Source organism: Ascaphus truei, chromosome 6, assembly GCF_040206685.1.
Source record: "Ascaphus truei isolate aAscTru1 chromosome 6, aAscTru1.hap1, whole genome shotgun sequence".
Classification (NCBI taxonomy): domain Eukaryota; kingdom Metazoa; phylum Chordata; class Amphibia; order Anura; family Ascaphidae; genus Ascaphus; species Ascaphus truei.
The window spans coordinates 113,747,438-113,768,763 of record NC_134488.1 but is presented as its reverse complement, the minus strand read 5'-3'; the positions used below and the strand labels follow the sequence as shown (position 1 = coordinate 113,768,763).

Below are 21,326 nucleotides of genomic sequence, written 5' to 3'. Positions count from 1 at the left end.
ATTGCTATAAGGCAGGCCTGCACAACTCCAGCCCTTGAGGGCCGCAAACAGGCCAGGTTTTCAGGATATCCCTACTTCAGTACAGCTGGCTCAATTAGTGAAGTAGGGATATCCTGAAAACCTGGCCTGTTTGCAGCCCTCGGGGACTGGAGTTGTGCAGGCCTGCTATAAGGGAAAGCATCACAAATTCAGGAAATCCCATCATCTCCTGACAGAGAAGCAGCATCTTGAATATATTCTGACTGTGGCCCTTATTCAACAGGATTTGAATGCAGAGTCAAATAAGGTACACCTGTTAACATTAAACAGCCACTCACTGATGCACTGTCAGCAGTATCAGTGTGCAGTGAATGGCACTCCTAGGAGGGTTAGTACAGAATCTCAATAGACTGGAGGTCATTTGTGACACAGGACAACTGCAAGTGACAGTGGAATCATCGCTGTGACTCCCAAGAAGAAAACCAGGATCTCTATTTCATTTGCAAAGCTTCCAAACCTATTTCCATCACAAGGCCTGCAACACATTGCTGCCCTCTCCAAGGCAGTTAAGTGGGAAATTGACAGACATTTTTTTCTTTTAGCTTTTATAATAGGACGAGCATTCATTGAGCACCACTATGAATTGTATCAATATAACGATCCCTATTTAGGAAGTAGCAGCATGCTATAGGACACCTTACAGCTCGTTGACTTGAATGGGGTGTATGGTTTCTACCAGCGCTGGAAGGTGTCCTACAGAAAAATACAGCTTAATAAATATTGCCCAATATCTTGTGACTTTAACCAATTGCCACTCAAACTCCAAAAAGGTCTACAGCAACCACACCAGTACAGACTACCTGCTTAGGTAATACTTTGGGGGACTGGACCTTAATATATTGAATGTGAACTCAATGTGACACTTTAAAAAGTAGATTAACTTTATTGTTCCTAGCCATTTTTTATTTTAAATTCTAACTTGAAAAAGTCCCACTAGTGTGTTTGGCAACAGAAAGCTACTTCCATGCATCCCTAAAGGGCGAGATTCCTTACGCGCAGATGCGGGGGTATTGAGCCCCAGATCCAGCGAACACTGCCCTTTAAATCAAGCGGGGAAACAAAATCACATTTTATGGGTGCTACAGTTTAGACCTCAAGGGCTAACCACAGGCCAGGTTTGTAGGGCAATACATACCGTGGCAGGTAATCTTTGTGACATTAAAGACTTGGCTCATTGGTGAAGTACAGCCCAACCCTGTTATAACGCGATCCGTTACAACGCGAATCCGCTTATAACGCGATGCAAGCGTGGCCCCCAATTTTCATATTTATGAATACTTTGCAACACGATTATTGGTGTCTTAAATACTTTATTGTACAATGCATAAATTGTACATTACTTCTAACGCGATCCGCTTATAGCACGATGTGATTCTTTGGACCCCAAGCACAGCGTTATAAGGGGGTTGAGCTGTATGTAATAATTAGAAAAGTTTTAATAAACTTGGCCCATTAGCCTTTCAGAAGTCTGCCTAAGCATGTTTAACGTTGTGCCCGGGATTCACAACCTACTGTCCACAATGGCATTCAGGTCCTTAATGTGCAGTGGGGTTAGGGGGGGGGGGGTGTGCCCATTGAGTAACATCCCCTCTTTAGGACTGCTAACACAACCAAATAAAAGGTTGGGGAATTACAAATGGCAGGTAAGAAAAGCCAAAGACTTTTCATATTAAAAAAGGAGCCTACCATTTTGACACTTGCACGAAGTACAGCTGTTATTGCAAGAGATGCCATCAAAGCAAAATGGGTTTATGTCAGTTACATGGTACACCACTTCTAAAAGGGAAGCATTTGTATGATCTTCTAATTACCCAGTTTGTATAGTTTACAGCAGTGCTTGTTTCAACAATGTCATCAGACTATGTAACTTCAGCCTAGAAGTTGTCAGAGCTGCCCTTCCAATGTATACCCAAGAAGGGTTAAGGAACCCCCAACCCTCTCTAACAGCGCGTCTGAGAATAGATGCAATGTAACCCCAACCCTCTCTAATAGCGCGCCTGAGATCAGATGCATTGTAAGGAACCCCAACCCACTCTAATAGCGCGTCTGAGATCCGATGCATTGTAAGGAACCCCAACCCTCTCTAATAGTGCATCTGTACCAAATACAGAAGAATTTACAATGCATCTAATCTCAATTTTCAAATTAACTGAAAATTGCACGGAACCCTTTAGGGATGCCCGGGGGAACCCAAACGTTTCGGGGGAACCCCGGTTGAAAAACACTGTCTTATCCTTAACACCTTACCGATGAACGGTAAACCTTTTGAATGAGGGGTCCAGTGACCTTGAATGAGGGGTGTGCAGGAGCTGTTTGTTACCCTTGTTTTCTAGCCGGATAGCTTTTGATTCTGGTACATAGTAATATGACAAACCCAGAATGCATTCTGAACCTAGTACCCTCATTGAGGTGGCTTTAGCACCCTCCTGCTCCGTTTCCCCTATTCCACCATACCTAACCCTTTGTCTGTCTCCAGGACAGAGAAGAGTTTTGAGAAGATAATACAGCTTTTGTGACACAGGTTTGCCATCACTGAACTAGAGGCAGAAGTTCACACAACACCATGAACCCGATCATCAAACATTACAGAGCTTTGCGTATCAAGGCAATTTTGGAGCAAAACTGACACATTTTGCAATAGGGCCTCTTAGTGAAACTCACCAAGCTCCGATAATGTGGAATGAAGCTGCAATACCCCTTAAATGCCATTGTCTAGAATGGCAGGTAAAACGCCAGATCGAGCTGCCCTTACCGGAGCTTTGGGAAACTGGGGAAGTGTCAATAGGAGGAGTTATAGGAGATGCATATTATACAGAGTTCTGCGTCTATGCATCATTTTCTTCCCCTTATTCTGCATAAAAAATACGAGTAAAGGGTTGTAAACCTTACTGGCTTCTATTTGCCCAACATATAAGAAGAGATATCTTGCATTTGATGCAGCCTTGAGCTAAGGAATGATGTGTTGATGCTTAGATACCTCTATGGAAATATTAAACAGTGGCACTGTGCTTAAATGCAACGGATTCCATTTTTTTGCAACAAAGGAGCAAGGTTGTTTAAGTACAAAGTGTTCATAGTACATTTCTACTAAAGACAAAAACGCAAGTCCTTTTTAAAATAGAGCATTTCTTCTTTAAAAACAAAAAAAACAAAAACAGGAAGAGGAAATGTAATAGTATGAATTAATGGTGCTTAGTACCATCATATTTTGACCACTGGTTGGATCAGAGGTTCTCCTAATTCAGGATGAGGTTGGAGAAAGTTTACAACATCTTATAGGATGAATTATGAATCCGGTGAAAAGAAAGTCCAACTGCGACAAGGGAAACCATCAAGGAAGAAACTCTGTACTCCCAGAAGGAAAAAACAAAACAAAAATCAACACAAAACAGGTAACTTTGGCCGCTCACGCATCTAATTTCCATTTTTGCCACGGCCTCAATAACGGCCCGCGAATGCCATGGCCTTTCAAGAAATATGCATGCTTAGCTAGCCTTAAAATAAAAAAAATCATGATCTCTTGATTGTTCCACAGCAGTAAGTCTCCAGAAGACATTTGTGTAGGACACTGTCCCTTCCCAGAGAAGATGGAGAAAAATACATAGCCATGTTGGGTTGAATTCACTTTGCAAAAAGCTATGCTCTTATGCCACCTGTTGGAAAGTCCTGTGTTGGTTTAGGAGTCCCTCAGCATGCTGATCCTAGCATAGATCTTCAGAGCAGGGCCCAACTTAATGTTCATGGCACTCATCAGGTGGTCCTCCTTGAGCAGCAGCAGGGCTTGGCCATCAATCTCCTGGGCTCGGAACTCCTCTGAGATGTCTTGACAGCCTGTGTGGTCAGAGAAGAGAGAAATGAGCAGGTCTGCGCTGTACAGTGCTCGCAGCAGCACAAAGTCAAAGCTGAATGGAGGGGGATCAGCCAAAAACTGGAAACACACATCAACGCGAGTCTTAAATATACCATAATTCCCCAAATTTCCAGTTTGCTTCCACAATAAGGAGAGAAGGAACAAGTCACCATATCCCTGTGCCGACATTAGATTGTAAGCTCTGCAGGGCAGGGACTCCGTGTGCCCGCAAAAATCTATGTGCAGTGCTGTGTAAAATGCCAGCGCTAGATTTATTTAAAAAGAAAAAAAACGCAACATGGTAAGAAATATCCGTAACTATTCGCAGACAGGCCGTTTGATGGCATAGTGCCACCAGGAGTTCAAAATGTACGGACAGGAGCGGAATACACAGATTTGAGGCTTTAAAAATGTTGGTTTGGAGGCTTCATACGGTCTTTACTGAATCCCCTTTGTAACAGGATTGGTGTGGAGCCGGTAATATACACATGGTTGGACCTTGCCCTTCCTAACGTTTCCTTTATTTGTTTTTGTCAGGGAGCATTTATGGAGGTTAATCCTTAGCCAAAATAGATAAAAGTGTGGGGCAGGATCCACATAATGTTCTGGATACATTATTAAAAAAAAAAAAAAAAAAAAAACGCCACACTTGTTACAGGTACAATTTTCATTTTGAAGGCGATTTAAATATTTATAAACCAAGCCAATTTCATAGAAAATGGATTACAATTTATTTTTTATTCTATACAAGCTTTCTGGGCCTACGTAATGGAGATAAAGCGGTCACAGAATTTGCTGCAGTGTGTTCAGAACCTCGTATTGGAGCAGAGAGTGGGGAACATGGGGGAAGTTTTATGGGTTGAACAATTAATGCCGTCTTAACCTTTCAATGTAGAGGGGGAATTTTTTTTAATAATAATTAATCTACTTCACAACATGAGCAGTGAAAATGAAATAGAATGGAACCTGCTACATCTGGAAACATGCCAAATATTTGTATTTTATTTTTTAAATAAATTATATTCTGAATCATTGAAGTCACAGTAGAAAGGAATCTGTTTATCCTGGTTATTTATTTATTTTAAGCCAGCCTCTGGGTTAATATACTTATGCATACTAGTAAAATATGTCCTCAACCTCAAGAACTTTGTAAACCTGCTCTATGCCTTGGATTCAGTGATTTACCCAAGGCCATAAAAAGGAGCTCGCACTGGATTTAAATGTAGGCTTTTCCACTGCGAGTTTCTGTACCACTAGGTCACTGCAGGCAGTGGTTTGCGCACTTAGAAGCCTTCACTAATAACACTGGGAACTTGCATTTTCATTACATCGCTTCTTTAAATGCATTGTACAGCAAATACAAAATATCCCTTGGGAGCCCATTCATACAGGCAGGTCTGCAAAACTACTTTCTCCCAATCTCTTAGCATACAGATAAATGTAAGGTTATGCATTTGGGAAGCAAGAATAAACAGGCGACTTACAAATTAAATGGGGATAAATTGGGGGAATCCTTGATGGAGAAGGATTTAGGAGTGCTGGTAGACAGCAGGCTTAGCAATAGTGCCCAAAGTCATGCAGTAGCTGCAGAGGCAAACAATATCTTATCTTGCATTAAACAGGCAATGGATGGAAGGGAAGTAAATATAATGATGCCCCTTTATAAAGCATTAGTAGGACCACACATTGAATATGGAGTACAATTTTGGGCACCAATCCTAAGAAAATACATTATGGAACTAGAGAGAGTGGAGAGAAGAGCCACCAAATTAATAAAGGGGATGGACAATCTAATTTATGAGTAGAGGCTAGCTAAATTAGATTTACTTACATTAGAAAAGAGGCGTCTAAGAGGGGATATGATAACTATATACAAATATATTCAGGGACAATACAGGGAGCTTTCAAAAGAACTATTCATCCCACGGGCAGTACAGAGGACACGGGGTCATCTCTTTAGGTTGGAGGAAAGGAGATTTCCCCAGCAACAAAAAGGAAAGGGTTCTTCACAGTAAGGGCAGTTAAAATGTGGAATTCATTACCCATGGAGACTGTGATGGCAGATACAATAGATTTGTTCAAAAAAAGGTTGGACATCTTTTTAGATGGGAAAGGTATACAGTGATATACCAAATAAGTATACATGGGAAGGATGTTGATCCAGGGAGTAATCTGATTGCCAATTCTTGGAGTCAGGAAGGAATTTATTTTTCCCCTTATGAGATATCATTGGATGATATGTCACTGGGGTTTTTTGTTTGCCTTCCTCTGGATCAATGAGTAAGTATAGATATAGGATAAAGTATCTGTTGTCTAAATTTAGCATAGGTTGAACTTGATGGACATGTCTTTTTTCAACCTCATCTACTATGTAACAGTGCTTCCAACTGCAGCTAGGGATTCTGGGAAATTACATGCAAATGAGCACAGTGTCACACCGGCAAGTGAGCACACCTTTTAAATACATTAGAATCTCAACACATCCTAAACTACTTCAATACTTCTAATGTCTACTAGGATTAGAATAAAAGCCACTGAAAGTGAATATTAATATTAGTGCAATTCCCTCCCAAGGAGTGTGCCCCTGCATTTAGAAAGGAGCAGAGCTATGTACCTGGCAAGGACCGGATAAACTCGTACACATCTTCTACGTTCCACTTGGTGGGGTCGCTGGGTAGGAAGTTGTGATTCATTGCCCGGAGGTCTCCACCATGCAGATCGGGCAGCTCCAGATCCCTCTCACTTTGCCGCCGACGTGAAAGTGAAGAGCTGGCAGAGATGGGGGACATCGGCTCCTCGTAGCTGGAATTATCAGAGCACTGGCTGGAGTCTTCCTGGCTGTTGCTGTGTTTCAGTGCAGAAGAAGCCGACAAAGGCACAGAGCTAAGCTGTGTGATGGATCCGGGCAGCTGGGTGCAAAATAAATAAACAGGCCGCTGTATTATGCTACAAGCAGATATCACTCATCTACATGCACAATAGTACATTGCACCGTGAAACACTGCATCTTCTATTTTAAGATCCTTGATGAGTCTTCCTTACCTCCATCCAATCTACCAGTATATGCCTTATCCCATTCACCAAGTCCCATTCAACTAAAAGGAAGGATCTCATAGCATCGGAGTTCATATTACCATGTACTGTATAAGCTCAGAGCATCCGTATTGCACACCTCTGATCCCAATAGATTGTATCTAGGGAGGTCACATTTGCCCCACACAGCTTGTTAGACATGAAACCGCTTTCTTCCCTAAAGACAAAGTTGCGGTTTATCTTCCAAGGACTAGTCACAATTTTCTAAATTTACTTCGACCCCTTATCCACTTGCATCTGCGCCCACTACCATATCTTACCTGCTTCTGCAGGTCTGTACTCATATTCTGCAGGCTGCCCTTCCGTGATCTCCTCCTTGCGTGCTTGGTGACCCCTGCTTTCTGCAACTTGCTGCGGTCTGGGTGAAAAAGTCCCACCCTTTTGGTGCACCCCACATTATACCTGAGTGGGAAAGAAGAGGGCATTTTAAAACATCTCCAACCCCCAATAATGTTCAACTTGTGTTTCAAGGTTAACTTAGAAGCTACAGTGTCATCTGCAATATGCACAGCTGTCAAAACAGCACAACAATCCTTACATACAATAGCGTGCAAGGTACACTGAAGGAAAGGGACATTTTGCTTTATACTCATTTTCTTTTCCTGGAGTCCTTTCAGGACAGTTGTCACCATGGTGTTCACTTACATCCTCCACCTGATGAAAAATATAGAACTTTGATTTAATGCAGAAATTTGGGCGAACAAACAAAATCGTGTCCATCGCCATGAATGGACTCCAGGAAAAGCAAAATACAACGAGTTTAAAGCAAAGATGTTACCTTTTCCTGATGGAGCATCCTGGCAGTGGTCAACATAGGGACATAGCAACAAGGGAGGGACGCAATAAATAAGCCACACTTCACATTCACTTGACGATTTATACAATTATAGGATTTTGAGGTTTAAGTTTGCGTAACCGGGGCCTGTAGGTTACATTATAAATGTGTTTAGGGATGGCCCCACTGCCACCTTGCACACTTTGGAAGGAGAGGCTTGCACTCATGGCCATTGCTCTTGTAGAGTGTGCCTTGAATAATTTGCTCCCGATTCGTATATGCATTCTTAAAACGGGCTGTTAGCCACCTTGTTATTGTCCCCTTTGAGGCGGCATGGTCTGGATCTTTCTGGTAATATGAAGAGGTTCTGAACTAAGTATTGCTTCAGGCATCTTACTACATCCAAGGAAACTTTTCCTTCTCATTTCTCTGTTGGGTTCGGGTAGAAAATCTCCAGATTTCGGTGATAAGATAATCCTGCTCCAGGCAGAAAGAGTTTCACACATCCCCAAACCACTTTGCCCTGGTGGAAAACTAGGAATTGTTCTGTACATGAAAGTGCATGCATTTTGCCAATTCTTCTTGCGGAACGGATTGCAATTAAAAATGTGGTCTTTAGTGTCAACATTGGACGGGATCTGGTTCAGCAGTTCAAAAGGGTTCTAGCGGTAGGGTGTCCAGTATAAAAGGGTAAATGCAATGGGGTGCCCTTTCCTTAATTTTATGAATTTGTAGTTAACGTCTTTTAATTGCATGAACAACTATTCAGTTGCTATGCTACTTTGTAATAGAGTTGACACAGCCAAGATCTGGACCACGGAACGCAAACAAACTCCCATATCCAACCATTCTTGACGGAATTCTAACAGTGTTGGCCCATAGTATAAAACTGTGCAATACTCTTTGAGGTTGACAGTTTCATTGTGTATGGTAAAGTCTCAACTACCTTGTCTGGTTGACAGTTACTTGCGGTGGCACCGCTCAATCTCTTAAAAGCAGGATAATGTGGATTGGTATAACTGAGTGGGAACTGCATCAGTATCTCTGGTGTGATTAATATTTGATACGGTACTTCCATAGCTTTAATCAACTGTGCATAGCAGGCTCCGCTTTGCCAATTAGGCAGGAAATAAATGCCTTTTGCTCTCGCTCTCTACGCCCTTTTCTACGTCTGGGAGTGGTGGGAACATAGGCCAAGGCAAACCTCAATTTAAAACAATTCACCTAACTCAATATACTAGACGATGGAATGTTCCGAACCAAAAACGTTTGCCCTTTTTGTTGATATTTGAGGCTATAAAGCTCTATTTGCGGCAAACCCAATTCCTTTGCGATTTGTAGACTATGTACTGCTGTTAATGCTCCAAACTTTTCTTCTGCCCATTTTAAGATTGGATACATTTCCGCCTGGAGCTCTAGGCTCTTTTGCCCCACCTTGCTGGGTTATGTATTTTGCCACAATAAGGATTGTCCGATCTTGGTGGGTCCTTTTCCTCAAGCTGTCCCGATACCCATTTGGTGTCTGAAACTATGTAAATAATAAGATTAAATCTTTTGGATTCCCCGTTCGTCGTTGTAATACATTGATATGGGTAGGCTGACCTTGCATTCTTTGGTTTGAATGCATCCTCCAAAGAATATAAAATGGAGTGGGACCAAGTTGGCTTTCTAGGTTAATTTACTAACTTTAGACATTGCAGCAATAATGTCTTGAAGTCAACCAGATATGGATCAAGTTGAATTCCCTTCACCCCCCCCCCCCCATCTCCCTTATTCTGCCATCAACGGTTTCCAAGACCTTTGTGAATATTCTCAGACACAGTTAGCTCAAAGGTAAGCGGTTAGTACTGGAAATGCGGTTTTCCTATAGCAAACCAGATATATTTTGATGTTGCACAAATTGGTATGTTGAGGTAGCCATCCAATACCCAGGTTCTACTGCCTTAACAAGCCAAGTCAGGGATTCCATTTGGATCTTTTGGTTTTCAATTAGGTGCATGATTCTGATCCCTCCAAATGATTTTTGTACTGTAAACACTGGAGAAGATTCCTTTCCCTCTTTGATCATAATGTACTTCTATTTACTCGATTTAAAAAGAAGATCTTCGATATTTTCCATTAGAACTGGTCTTTCTCTGATCTGTTTTGGCTCTCTGGAATTGATTAATTTGCCGTCTTTGCGGTGCTCTCAAATGATAAGTTTCATGCTATTGCTGCTTTGATGCTATTATTGCAAGAGCCCATCTCTTGATTGATCCCATACTGCTATATACCTTGATAATGTGACCGACTGTTGGCAGCCGGACTCGCCCCATTTCATGTAGGTCTGGCTACTTTCTATGGAGATACCGCTTGTTCTGTGTGCACAAAAAAAAAAGCTTACTTTGTCCCTCTTCACGATTTCTGTAGAAAGTAAGATTTTCCCAGGACAATGAGCCCTTATTTCACAGAAACTTGGCTTGCCTGCAAGTTTGTGGCAAAATAAATAAATAAATAAAATACAAAATGATTGCTTTCCTCTGGATGTACATATACACGGTGCTTCCATTAGTGCCCCCTGTGACGGTAAAGGGGTTCCCAGGCCACCAATTAAAGCATTATGCCCAGCTGGGGGGCCCCTGAGTCATAAAAGGTGACTGTGGAGTGTCAGTTCTGCAGTCCAGAGCTGGCTGCAGTCCTCAAAATGTATAATACAGTGTGTGAAATGTGCCCCTGAGCTATATTGGGGAATTGTGAGTGTCAGCTCTTCAACCCAATTGTGGTATATAACTGTTGGTATAATAAAGATGTATGTGGTTTTACTGTTCCCAGAGTGCCAGCCAGCGGGGATGTGCAGGGCGTGAGTTTCAGGGGTGACTTTACGGTAAAATGTTGTCAGGGTGTGTTTGGGTAGACGGGGGCCACTGTTGCGGGTTACCCCAAAACATGTACTCAGGACAGGACAGTAAAACCGGGCAGGGAACTGAATTACATTAAAGGTTCTCGGAATATGCCCAATCCCCAGAACCCAGTGTGGGGGTTCAGTACATCTCTCACCAGGGATAAGGTGGAGAGTTACTGAGGTTTTAAAGTTAAAATGTAGAATGTCAGCTCTGCAAAGCAGCAAGGGTGGTGATACTGCAAATTTATTAAAAATGCCTGTGTCTCTCCCCCCAGGGATAAGGGGGCGAGAGTAATGCTATGTATCAGCTGTATAAGTCAGGTAACAGGGTTCCCCCGAGTCATAGTGGGCAAATGTATTATAAAAAATTGATGCATTAAAGCTACCCTAGTTTATCTGTGTTGACAAACAGAAGGGGATTCTCCTTCATTCAGTCCAGAACAGGAGATGACACTTCGGGTGTGTAATACTGGGCTTGAAATGCTTAGGAGGAAACCTCGGGGAGGAAGCAATGCATAATTTAGACTTCTGAGCACCACTGCTGACTTGGTCCTCCTGTGTCTGGGACTATCAGGCTAAGGTGTGTTAAGTGGGAGGGGGAGAGGAACAGTTTGTCCTGACAGATGTCCAGGGAAGTAGGCTTGGCTAGGTATGCTAAGCGGCTGAAGTGCAAAGTTGGCACATGCGTGCAGCATACATTGAAGCTTCTGCCAGGCTACCTAGGTGCCCATAGGTGAGAATAGTAATTCCCACGCAGTGGTTGGCTGCACAGCATAAGGATAGGCTGTGTGTGTCTATAAAGATTCGTGCAGCCAATCAGAGATCAGTTCCATCATGTAAAGAAGATTCCATCGTAACTAAGGATTGTACACCGCTTCAAGAGTCATCCGGTGGACATTTCATTTGACCCCATTCCAGTAAGTGTTATTCGTGATATTTTTGTCATTCAAGCTGTGTGTGTTCTTAATGTGAATAAATACAATTTATTTTATTTCATGCTGTATTCAATCAAAAGACCCAGATGGTAAAGGGTTAATAAGCTTGGTCTACCATGACACCCCCTCAACACTCAAATGGTAGGTACATTGACTTTGTTGCTTCAGGATTATTGGTATTAACCCGGTTACACTTGGCCCAAACAGGAATCCTGGTTGGTCCTTTGCAAGTGACTACAATATATTTGGCCTGCTAACTGCCACTTCTATACAGACCGATAAGGAATATTAATGCGGACCCACAGTTATTAAAGCCGATCCTCCGACACCAGGGAGCCCTCGTTCCTGAGGCCCTCTGTGGCATACCGTTTTCCTATCTTTTAGATATGTTGGACTCCATTAGCCTTCTTCTGGGGTCCTAACTTAGAAGGGACACACACTTGGGGGCCTGGTCTGTGCTATTACTTTTATGGACATCCCCATTTACTTTCCCCAAGGCTCCTTACATTTTTTAATTCTTCTCCCTGGACTTCAATTTCCAATGATTTCCTTGTTGCCTTGATTAAGAGGTCCTACTAATTCAAAGACCGGAAATTCTTCCCCCTGCTCCCGAGGATCACAGTCTCCAGAGAAAAATAAAAGAACATGGGGTGTCTGATGCAGCAGACACTTATCTTGACTCATTTAAAATCTGGACCTTTTGTGGGATCTCTTGCCTGTAGAACTGCAGACTGTATGCTCTGGAAGACTGTAGACTTCATGCACGCCAAGAAACTTGCCATCTAAAATCCCAGGGATCCAATCCTGCTGCTTAAAAGCAGTCGTCACATTGTTTTTTTCCATGGCAGCTTTATCACATGCTGTACATTAGGGGCGCGCAAACTTTTACTGCTGCGCACCCGTCTGGTCTGCACCAGAGCTCGCGCCCCCCTCCTACCTTGCAGCTGTGTCAAATGACGCTCCGGGGTCATGTCACATGACCCTGTGGCGTCATTTGACGCCGCGTTGCCATGGACACACATCACAGTGAATCCCAGTAAGTTTTATTGTTGCAGAGGCCTCACGCAATCCCCCGGCATTTCATTTAAATGCCCTGGGGAAGAGCGCAGGGCCTCTGCAACCGCCCACCCCCCCAGAAAAATCTCCCGCCCCCCCCAGTTTGCGCACCCCTGCTGTATATAATTCTTCTTTTATTGATATAGAGCCCCTAATGCTACCTTAAACAGGGTGTACAGGGGGAAAAAAATAAATAATAAAATTGTGCACCACCGTTGACCCCCTGAACTTTGGTGGAACGTGTGTTCAGTTGGAGGAGGGGCGGGCCATGCCTTGTAACCCTGTCACGTCTGCTGTCAAGAGATTGCAGGAGGAGATGGAGAGGCTGAGACTTCACGATGGTCAGTTGCTGGCAGGAGCAATCAGGTAAGCGCCCAATGGAAAATAAAACCTACACCTCAGCACGCCAGGACAGAAAGACCACCTGCAGCTGGAATGAGGGCCCTTTTATAGCTGGAAGGTAAAAAGGGGGTGGAAGGTAGAGCACCGCAAAAAGGCAAAGGGCTGGAGGCAAAAAAATAACTATTTATTGGGCATATTAGCCAAATGGACAAACACACAAACTAAAAAAAACTCTGACGCGCTTCCCGCGGGAGGATTCGCAGGCACCCGGTGAGATAGCTGGAGGCGCTGTTCACACAGGTCTCTACCATTACCAGCTGGTTTTTGCATCCCGGGTGGCCATCCCCGCAGTCCAAGGCAGGAGGGGCAGCTCCTTCTGAGTTCCGTCCAATTGGGGGTGAGAACCAACGAGCCGGCTTGAGGGCCATCCCGACGGAGTCCAGGTGAGGTGGTGGCTGTACCGGCTTCACACATCATTGGCTATTTTTACGGGCCACTTGCTCATCATTTATGCTTACCGGCTTTTGATATTATATTTGTTTATTCTATATGTGGACATCGCAGCATTTGTAGCATCAGCTTGGGGGCCCTTCCCCCGTTTTTTCTCTGGTTTCATTTTATAGCTGGAGCTCGCTTGCATGAAATATTTTTTTTCCCTTTCAAAATCAGCTGGAGGAAAAATTAACTCTATGTTGCCCACTGCTATGATGAATTAAAAGAAAGTGAATAGAGCTGCATCTCACAGACAAAGCAGACAGTGCTAAGAAACCGTAATGTGCACAACGTAGGCTGGATCCATGGACGGCCGTGCACGTGACTTGCGCTTTAGCTGCAGCGATTTGTGGCCCGAGTAGACGCGACGTGTCATGGGGGGGGGCGTGGCCGTGACGTCACGGAGCTGGTTTGCCCTCATTGGGTGAACCGCTCACGTGATCTGGCCGTCGCGCCACAGAATCAAATTGGTCTGATTCTTCGCCCACGCGCGCAGTCTATGGCTTGTCCTAGCGTGTGTGTAGATATATATGTGAGTTAATGTATTAAATAATATTTTAAAATAAAAAAAATATGTTGCACAATAAAAATTATTTTTATTTATTCAACTTTGAGACACACGCACACGCACACGCACACGCACACACCAAAATCTTTCTTTTCCCTATCTTCCGGCTCCACACTCATTATGGAAAGGCTGACTAACCACAGCCAATTATAAGTGCCGCGCGCGCACGGCCACTATATAACAGCCCTATGGCTGCGATCATAGCCTCAAGGCATTTTGATCTTTGATTGCGCAGCACGTGCACTCCTCCACGCGGCCTATGTTTCACAGGCATATGCTGCCCAGAGACGCCCCAACGGCAGGCAATCTTAGGGTGACCTGCTAGGTCTCGGGTCCCTTTTTCAATATGCTGTCAAGCGATCTCCTCCTTGCTTTGGGAGATTGAAGCTCTTTTCACTGGAGTAATGCTTACATTTTGCCCAAACATGGGGACGACCACGTCGCAGCATATTAAAACTGGGTCCTTTAACTGTATCCAATACCACCCCCTCATGTATACAAATAAAATTCCTCGTGTTTTTACCCCCCACAGCACCCAATAATGGAGTTCAGACTCTCGACGTAAGGCTGCGATTATATTGCCCGGTGTGCGCGCAGGCGAAACCTACACTGCAGGCAGCGGGAGGTGTGGCGTCACGGGAGCGGTTCGCCCTCATTGGCTGAACCGCTCACGTGAAGCGGCAAGAACAATTTCAAAAATCACACGCCTGGACGCATTGGTTGCGCGCGCTCATTGGACAACGCGCCGCCACTATAATCCCGGCCTAATAGTCTCTCCCAAAGATTCAAGGACGAGGAGGAGAAGTTGCGTTTATCTTGAACAGTTTTAAGGGTATTATTATTATTATTGTGATATTACAACTAGAAACATTCTTAGAGCTCTTTCCATTGAACATGTTTGCACGTGCTCACTTCCTTGGCAAAGGTTTATAAAAAGTGTCAAATAAATCAGTTACCTTACAACTTTGGCATTTTTTTTTTAAATCTTAATTTGTTATAGACGTTTGTAAACCGGTATTGCACAATAACTCACACACTCCCTTAGCAATTCCAGGGAGGAGCAGGTAACCCGTGCGCTTATATTTACCTTTTAGCACATGCCATAGAACAAAACCTCTTTGAGCGTTTAAACTTGTACTCAAAGTCCACTCGTCCGCAGAGCTCACACTTAAGTTTTGGAGGATTACCCTCATCTTTGGATTCTAAAGAGTCAAAACACAACATTTAGTTTTATGGCTGGTTTTGTATATTACACAAAACAAATATATCAACCGCTCTACCTTAAATTAGTTAATAATGTCTAGTAATGGGGTTATACGTTTTATTGGAACATACAATAATAAGTGGAATGACATTAGACATATCTTTATGAAATACTGGCATCTATTAAATTGTATTTATTATATATAGGGTGGTAACCAGGTGTCCCTTCGAGTCAAAACACAATTTTTCAGCCCCGGGGACCCTCTGGTTCCAGAGATACTTACCAGTGAATTTACCAGGTTTAAATCTCACAGGGGAAACAAAATGGCTGCCAAGTCTCAGGCCAACAGGCTGCAGCATCAGTTGTGGCATTCTATTGGGCGGCCATTTAAAAATCACCTTTAATAAGTAATACTAGTAACATTACTCGTTAGCATTTCAGGAACTGGAGGGTACCCGGAGCTGAAAGGGAGGTTCAGCTCTAAGGCAGGGGTGCTCAACTCCACTCCCCAAGGACCGACCCCCCTCCCCCCCCCCCAACAGGTCAGGTTTTCAGGATATCCCAGCTTCAGCACAAGGGGTTCAATCAGCTGCTCCGTCTTCGACTTGAGGCACCTGAACGGAAGCTGGGATATCTGACCTGTTGGGGGTGGGCGGGGGTCTTGAGGACTGGAGTTGAGCACCCCTGACTTCAATCCAGTTTATATAAGAAGTGGATTGCTCCATTAAGGGCTTTGTAATTAAATTATACCTTTTACTTTAAAAAAAATCGTAAAAGCTTTTTGCGTGTAGCGCCAAGACACTAAACGTAAAGTACAAGGATAATGAGCAAGTTCTTTGTAAGGCCAGATAGGTCAAAGGTGACAGGCGATTTAGAAAGGCTCTTCCAATCACTTAATTACTGAAAGGGTCTGTAACTTATCTGATCTCTCTCTCCCCCCCTCCCAAGTATTCAGTGACCAATACCTTGTACAAACGTCTCTTCCATCTCAGAGTCAGTGGTGGTAGTCGTGGTGTTATTGTCCTGCTGGGGAAGCTTCTCAGCCAGGAGACCCTGCTGATATTTCTTCTGAGCTGCCACCAGCAGAGAGGAGCGTCCCACCTGTAGCATAGGAGAGAATGCAGTCAGAACTGACGCATCCTTGCAGAACATCCCAAGGCCCAGCTAAACCGCACAATGCAATCCACGTACAATACTTAAAAACCTTACACATTTGTTACCCAGATCATTCAATACTATTCCCCAGATACATGAGCCATACAAAAACACAGACTGTCAGCCTGCATCAAATCAGCAGTGTGGTGACCCTTTCTTTCCATTCCTTGGGATTTTTCATGTCATTAAAGAGCTTTGTTTTCGGTTAAGATGCCATGGGACAAGTGTCTGTAATCGGACGGGCTGAGCCAGCCACTGTGTTGTGTCTTTATCCTATGCATTAAGAATAAATTTCTGCTAGAATATTTGTCAGGATTTTATTATTTATACAAAGCGCACCTTTGACATGTATTTCAGGCGAGGATTGGATTAAGTGGCTATCGGTAGTGTAAAGTTACACGGGAGTAAAAAAAGATTACACTGCACACGGTGGGTCAAATGACTGTGTACATTGTAACTATTTGTGTTACAGTCTCAATAATTACATTGTTCAGTTTATTAGAGCTATTAAGTGTGAATTCCGTGCCCTTGTGATATAGAAACATGGCAGCAGACACGACACTGCCCTTAATGATTGGATGCCGGGATCAATCCTATTTCCCCAATCCATTTTACTCAGATACAGATGGGTTTGCCATGGCCACCCAATATAATTAGACTTTGTAGTTGTCGTATTTATGGCTTTTCAGGCTCTGACATTGAATAGTGTAGAACACAGTGTTGTAACAATCACCACCTCTACCAGTTTCTCCTACGCTACCTTTTTTGGTTCAACCGTATTCCTATTTAGCCCTCAATTAGCTGGCACCACCCGCAATTCTAGATTTATTTGAACAAGAGGAATGTTTTAAAATGTTGTATTAAAATTTTTTTTTAAAAGTGAACAGCAGTTTAAAGGTTTAGTCCCCTGGCAAACAATAATGATGAACAATTTGAGATATGGCTATCCACGTGGACTGCTCAAGCCAGAAATTAACCATGGTCTGCGATTATAAATATGCTTTGGATTTCAGGCACCTGGCAACACTGTATGTGTATGGTCTCGCATAGTTGGCCAAATTCCTGCAGTGTGCTACAACCAACACACTTCCACAGCTTATAGATCGTCAGCCTCTCATCACAAACTAAGCACACATTCACTACATTAGTGACCATCATTAAGGGCCAACAGATTGGACGTGCATTGCGTCGAGACATTTAGCCGCCACCACCCCCAACAGAAATGTGCATGCGGACATATAAAAGCAATACTATGCAAGAAACCCAAATGCCAACAGGGTACCGTTTCTTCTAGTTAGGGAGACCCATCAATGTGGCATTATTCAATAATGTTTCAGCGTGTCCTGAACACAAAATGATCTCTTTGGTGACGAGGGCCACAAAAGCATTTTTTGAGAAAGGCGCTCCTGACCCATCCAGCACTGAAGTAGTTAAAAGAGGCATGGTACCGTACAAAAACTTCCTGGTCATCTTAAAGTGTAAAAGCAGCCCAGACATCAGAGGTTCCTTACTCCCATCCAGGCACTCAAGTTGGGGGGCAAACCCGCCTCCCCCCCTCAAAAAAAAAACACAACAATAGGCAACATCCCCAATACAGTGAGTGGATGGGAGTAACGCCTGGTTAATGTATGACCTAATGTAGTGTTATATCCCTCTCCTCCAAAAGCCTTGGCTGGGAGTAACGGCAAGACCTAACATGACCTTATTTGGAGGTAACGTAAAGTTACCCTAAAATAACGACACGATGTTAAACCCTATGCTAGTGAGCTCCACTACCGATATTTTTTGCACAGAAGTTTTTTACAAGTACGCCATTGACCTCTGGGTAAATAATGTCCGTTCCTGATTTTGGCAATGTTGTGTGATTTGCTCCTGTTTTACGGAGTTTGGGACAGAGAACTTCTAGGAATTAGCGAAGACTCAGAATGACATTGCATGCTGCAGTTTCAGGGCCAGGAAAGACTATAGAAATGGAAGATGGTGCGCTCACCAACGCCCAAAGCAAGGTTATTCAATTTGCATTTTAGATTAAGCCTTGTTGAGCTCATTGAGTGTACAAATGCAGTTTTATACTACCATGCTTCATTTTAAAAATACATTGAAAGATCACAGTCAGGATGGGTGGGTAAAAGACCTAATTGCTAAAGCTTTCACGATATATTGAGTGTCTCTGGGCTTTTGGTTCAGCCAGTTAAAACGTGTCCAACCTTTGCAAGCAGATAGGGGCTACAGTGCCCTGACAGAGAAGCATGATCTGCTCTTGCATGCACACAAATGTCTCCAACCCCATCTTTGCATGCATCTTATGGGAGGGTATTTCAATGTCATTCCAGTGCCTTATTGCCATTACAGGCACATGCAACATTTTAATAGCAGTAAAGACAATGGATAAACCCAGTGACAAAGGTTAGCCCTTATATATGTTAGCTGGCCTTAAACACATTGCATTGTGTTGCTGGTTCATCTAGTAGCAAAGGAGTTACACCAAGGAAGCCGTGCCCAATGGAACAGGTTAAGAACAGTCAAGTCTCTACCGAGATACCCAGACCCACCTCTAAGACAGCTCTGCTCCTGTGAGACTGCAAAAGCAAAACTGAGATCAATGACATGGAAAATGCTATTGCACAGAAGTGTAGAGAACAGACAAAGTCATATCAATTTCATATAATTAGACATCAGGGGCTATATTTATTCCTTCTTCAAAAAACACCCTCCCAAATAACATGGAACCGTATGTACTTCTGATCTCTCCTCTGAATTGATAAGCAGGGTTCTTAAACCTAACGATTATACTTTAAGGTTTAGAAGTAGTCCATCTTGCTATGAAGTGGGGAAACGCTGGTGTAAGTCATTATATATAATTATCCTATAATAAAATATGAATAGTAGAGTATTTAAAGAAAAACAACAACTTGTTTTTAACAATTAATGTACTTGCTACATACCAGTATCAACCTTCATTTGTTCCCTGCATGGGCATGTGGAGTAGGCTATATCTCTGCCACCCCATTACAATGTGTACTGGACTTTTACATGAGCCCACGTCTTGCTTTATCTAGATAATTTCTTAATACTCCATTGCGGTCCTGTGGTTTCTCCTCTACAACCCCATTTAAAATTCCCCTGTAATAGATTAGAATTCCATTCACTGGGATATGAGGCTGAGTTGGTCATACCGGGAAGGGCTGGGCTCCCTCTTGGATCACGAAGCCTTCGATGACATGGGTGAGGATTTGGGGTTTGACCACGGCCTGCGGCGGTTTGTTCTCACCATTCTGCGGGGTGGTGCCAGTGGCAGCGGCGGGCACAGGAGACGAGCCGTTTCCTGAGGTCATGTCCAGGGCAGGGTAAGCGTTTGGGTCGGAAGGACCCAACTGGCCAGAGTCTAAAACACAAACAATCAATTAAAACAAAATACAAAATGTTACTCAGGTAGTACAGAGTGCATGACATGTTAAGAATAAGATAAAAATAAAAAAAATTAAAGTTTCAGTTCTCTTAATCCACATGCACATAAAGCTTGGCCACTTGCTTCACCGTGAGGTTTTCAAGCAGATGTATGGTGTCGGCCAGGTGTAGGCCAATGTTCTAGTAGCCACATTCGCCCTGGAGCAGAGTAGGGTTAGGAAACCTTTAAAATTGACGAAGCGATTTCTTTGTAGAGGAATACACACAAAGCAGCCCATGACATTTCAAAATCTCTGTACAATGCAATTTTTAAAAATCGCCAGACAACTTTCTTGTTCATTAAAAAGTATTTCAAACAATGAGGAATTGGGGGGGTGGAGGGGGGGGTCAATAAAATAAATAGAAATGGACTTGGTAGCCCCAATCACCCATCAGTTTCTGTCTATTACAAACTGACTAACACGTCAGAGCCTATTATTCAGTAGCTCCGATCCGCAATGGGTTGTGTGTCGGTCTATCCTATAACATTCTTAAATACATTAACCAGGGAACACCGACAATCAGATCTTTGGGGCATGCAATGTGTACTTTTATATTAGAGTTTTCCCCTGCATTGCACTATAATGCCATGTGACAATGTTGTGGAAAACACCAATTATATCATCTCCTTGATGTAGAACACTTTCATTTCAAGTAGTCACACAAAGCAGCCATCTCCATGTGTTATATTGACAATTTGTTACCTTGGTAACAACTTCAGAGAGGTTATGTACTGAAGTAGATGTATAATGCATGCAGTCTCAGTGCTGAAATATTTTACCCTGGGTGAAATCTACAGCAAAATCAAACAAAAAAATTTGTTCCCAAGACCAGGTTAATGAAAAAAAAAAAAAAAAAAAGTTAAAACCTGGCGATTTCGCTCCGTAATAAATAACCACTGAGACACCAACATTAATAAATCTTAATATTGGATCCTCCTATTACGACATATAATCGCACCTTCTGTTTGCTCATGTAAGCAGGGCAGAAGCAGAGCAAATACCAGGCACACGATATTAGGGGATACATATTTTCAATTACACTGCACTTAGTTAATGTATTGATAACACAGAGCTACTCCACTTCCCATCATATTGATTAGATCATAGATCAACTCCCCAGGCACCAGTCAATATTAACATCACACTTTCTAAACTCTGCCATGCAGGTCTGAGAATGGGGCCTTTATAACCTCTCATTTATATACAATAATACAAGTCGGTTAGATTTATACCATGAAAGCCCAAAGGCTTGCAAAAAGGTGATAGAGGAATGTAATTAATCAAATCTCTTCATAGCCAATGGTCAGCTCTCGCGCTGCCTTTATTAGCCTCCTAGCAGATTCAGCCAACAGTGAAGGGGTTAACTAAGTGCAACTGCCTTGGACATGCATCTTAAATTCATACATGATTACTGGGTAAAAAAACAAAAAACACAGAATAATGCTGCAGGAAATAAAAAGCTGCAAAGCAATGGAGCAGTAAAATCA

General features: G+C 43.0%; 1 protein-coding gene across 8 annotated transcripts in view; it reads right to left on the bottom strand.

Moving 5' to 3' along the window:
- Window positions 1-276: 276 nt before the first annotated feature.
- PHC2 (polyhomeotic homolog 2) overlaps window positions 277-21,326 on the bottom strand; it is a 162,408-nt gene continuing 141,358 nt past the window's right edge. For 7 of the 8 annotated variants that reach the window (XM_075605806.1, XM_075605803.1, XM_075605805.1 and 4 more), the window contains 7 exons: window positions 19,567-19,775; window positions 18,943-18,969; window positions 16,201-16,336; window positions 15,119-15,233; window positions 7,243-7,384; window positions 6,504-6,798; window positions 277-3,870 (listed from right to left, as the gene is read on the bottom strand). In XM_075605806.1, coding sequence (XP_075461921.1) covers window positions 3,716-3,870; window positions 6,504-6,798; window positions 7,243-7,384; window positions 15,119-15,233; window positions 16,201-16,336; window positions 18,943-18,969; window positions 19,567-19,775 — 1,079 coding nt within the window. In that variant the 3' untranslated portion in view covers window positions 277-3,715. The remainder of the gene's footprint in view (window positions 3,871-6,503; window positions 6,799-7,242; window positions 7,385-15,118; window positions 15,234-16,200; window positions 16,337-18,942; window positions 18,970-19,566; window positions 19,776-21,326) is intronic. The other variant, XM_075605804.1, reaches the window with a different exon arrangement.